At 27.9% G+C, this 3,236-nt stretch overlaps 1 protein-coding gene across 1 annotated transcript; it reads right to left on the reverse strand.

The window, feature by feature from the left end:
- Window positions 1-1,098: 1,098 nt before the first annotated feature.
- On the reverse strand, window positions 1,099-2,334 carry LOC145850020 (peptide chain release factor 1-like). The gene has a single exon (XM_082955159.1). The coding sequence runs from the start codon at window positions 2,216-2,218 to the stop codon at window positions 1,298-1,300; it is 921 nt and encodes a 306-aa protein (XP_082811285.1). The 5' UTR covers window positions 2,219-2,334; the 3' UTR covers window positions 1,099-1,297.
- Between the last annotated feature and the right edge of the window lie 902 nt (window positions 2,335-3,236).

Consider the following 3,236-nt stretch of genomic DNA (forward strand, 5'->3'; position numbering starts at 1 on the left):
TTTACTAGCTGGCAACGAACTTGCAATGTTTTTAAAACTTTTGGTATCTAATTTTTTCAAGTTTGTACTAAAATTCTTATTTTTCGAAAATACATTCTTAGTTTTTTCTTCCAGATACTTTCTATATAAATCAGCATTATTTGATCGCAACCTATTGTTTTCTTCCCAAAGTTTCTTTAGACTAGGTGCACTGTTTCCAAATCTAAAATTAATGCACTACTATTTAATCACAAAACAATTTTTATTACTAATAGTTTTTTAGAAAGTAAACTAAATTCCAGAATAATTTTAAATATTGTGTTGTTTAGTAGAAAAAATTTATTCATTAAATTTACAAAGACTTAATATTATTATTATATTATTTTTTATTATTGACATTATTTTTTTACATGAATCGCCTTTCAATAAATTGATTAAGAATAAATTTGGTATGTTAACTGCCTTTTCTTTTTGTTACTATGTATGTATGTATGTTACTATAACAGTATCAAAACTAGTCGTTACTTTAGTACTAATGTGTTTAAATCAAGAAATGAAAAGCACTTTGATAATCCAAAGTTAACTAGTCCTAAAAATAAATAAAAAATAATAGCAATTCTTTAAAGCAAACTATTATTTATTATTTTAACTTATTAGCAAACAAGCAATTAAAGTTTATTAAATATAAATCAAAAAAAATTTCTATCATAACTTAAGAATCAATTTTCTAAATCGTATAAATAACATAAAAATTTATATATGAGTTCATGGACAGTCTTTGAAGCTTATAAAGTCAACAAAAAAATAAATCCCAATTCTTAAAGGTTAGGATACTATATAAAAAAGCAATCAAAACTTGGTATATAACTAAAATGTTTATAACTGTAACTAGATTAGTTTGATGGTATGCAGTTCAATATTGCAAAACATTGCATTTCAATTTATTTTTCTACTAAACTGTACATAACTAAAAAAACTCTTAATTTAACTTAAACAAGATTACAATTAGATTACAGATGTGAAAAGTTTGAAACAACTTATAACTTGAATACAACACTTTTAAAGAAATATATAATCATCATAAATTTTAACTCATAAATCATCATAAATAAACTTTAAATCAAATTTTAAATGTGCTGCTTATTTAATACTCAGCTTAGTAAGATCAACATGTTTTTTATGTTCAAAAAAATTGCCTGTATACATACAAGAAAAAAAAATAACTAAAATTAAAAATTTTAACAAACATTAGCCTAACAAAATTAAATAAATGTTACCGAAGTCGTATCAATAACCCACTAGAGTTGCATTATACAAGCTAATGAAATGAAACAACTTCATCAACAAGTTGCAACAAAACTTGCTTCTTTTCACTCTCCTCCCATTTTTCATTAACTTTTTCTAAAAAATCATTCAAATTACTACCACCATTGAAATACGAATCTATTTGCCTAGTTTGCAATTGAAACCTATGATCTGTTATTCTGTTCTGTGGGAAGTTGTAAGTCCTTACCTTGTCCGATCGGCTTATTTGAGTCAAGTGCTGAAATCTTGCACTGTTTATTTTCTTGTTGTCAGCTTGAATCTTAATTTGGTTTACTTTGTAGGTCAGTTCTTCCGTTGCTCTGTTTAAGTTATCTAATTGAAATTTTGTATCACAGTTGGTGACAGTTATGCCAGTTGGTATGTGAGTCAGTGTGACTTTTGTTTCTTTCGTGTTTGCGTGCTGACCGCCTGGGCCTCCTGAACAAGTGAAAGTAGTTTTAACTTCTTTAGATTTTAAGCTGTCAAAATTTTTCGTGTGCTTTGGTATCACTGAAACCGCTGCTGTGCTCGTTTGAATTCTTCCTCTTGATTCGGTTTCAGGAACTCTCTGTACTCTGTGCGTTCCTGCTTCGTGTCTCAACAAATGGTAAAGGTTGCCAGGCTTGCAAACAACGCTGGCTTTCAACAGGTAACCATGACTGTTTCTTTCTGTTACCACAGGCTCGAATTCACAACCGTTGGATAGAATGAAGTTGGAGTACATGTTGTATAGCTCATTTGCAAATATCGAAGCTTCCAGGCCACCGACCCCTGGAACTATTTCAAGCATGAGTCCGTTCATGTCATCAACTTCACTGGTGTCAAGTATTTGAGATACTATTGAGTCTTTCTCTACTTGCATTTTATAATTAGTTTGCTTTAAATCTTCTTGTGCCATTTCTAAAAGCTCACTGTCAGAACTATCAACAGACATTTTGTTTAGCTCCACAAGTTCTTCTGAAAGTTGCACATACTCATTGCAGCTCTCTGCTATTGATGAAAGTTTTTCCAAAGCTTTGTGTTTGTTTCCTCCCAGCTCTTGCAGTAAGTTTTTCGGCCATTTGTGATCATCATTCTTGAGATCAACTTCAGACTTGACTTTTAAAAGGTTGTGGCACAACTTATTAAACTTTGATTCACTAATATCACAGTAACTTGAAAATAATCGTTGCTGAGCTTTGAAAATTAAGTTATTTCCGATCTTTAATAACAATTTCATAGTAATTTATACTGCAAAAAATAATGTACTTACAGATTTTAATTGTTGTTAACAATAGATACTATATTTAAAATATTTTATTAACCGTGAAGTTAGCTCACATCTTAAAAACAAAATTTAGTAAATCTTTAGTACAAAATCTTCCTAGGTATTGTTAAAAAATTGAGAATTAAAAGATTGAAACTGGCATTTTAAAGGTCTTTCATATTACTTTATTAATTAAGGGTTTTATTAGATTTTAGTTAAATTCAAAGAAAATATCTTTATTAAACTTTTCAAGAGATTCAAAATTAAAAATTAAAGCATTAAAAAAACTAGCAATAAATTGTTACTTAAAAAATAACACTCTTTATTACAACATTCATAACTTAGTACATTTTAATTTTCATAGTATATTAGTAACTAAGTAAGAAGCAAGTAAGTAGTTATAAAGACACTTCCACAATATTACTAAATAATTTACATTGACATCCAAGATATAAGAAAAACTATTTAAAAAAAACTCAATTTATTAGAAACTAACAAAGTTTCTCTGTGCTGTAACTAGTACAGTTCTAGTGAATTCTAAAATTTAAGTACTTAAAAGAATATAAGATAAAGTGTTGAATATATGTATTATTTTTATAAGTATGAATATATCAACTATGCAAAAAAACAACAATCCCAATAAATATTAATTATTAAGATTTTAGGTGGGCAATATACAGTTTGCAGGCCAGATTTGTCGCAAATA

This window comes from Thalia democratica, chromosome 2 (assembly GCF_965202585.1).
Source record: "Thalia democratica chromosome 2, ktThaDemo2.hap1.1, whole genome shotgun sequence".
Taxonomy (NCBI): Eukaryota; Metazoa; Chordata; class Thaliacea; order Salpida; family Salpidae; genus Thalia; species Thalia democratica.

Excerpts from the sequence above, each read along its gene's own strand:
- LOC145850020 (XM_082955159.1), bottom strand. The coding sequence starts at position 2,218 with ATGTCTGTTGATAGTTCTGACAGTGAGCTTTTAGAAATGGCACAAGAA.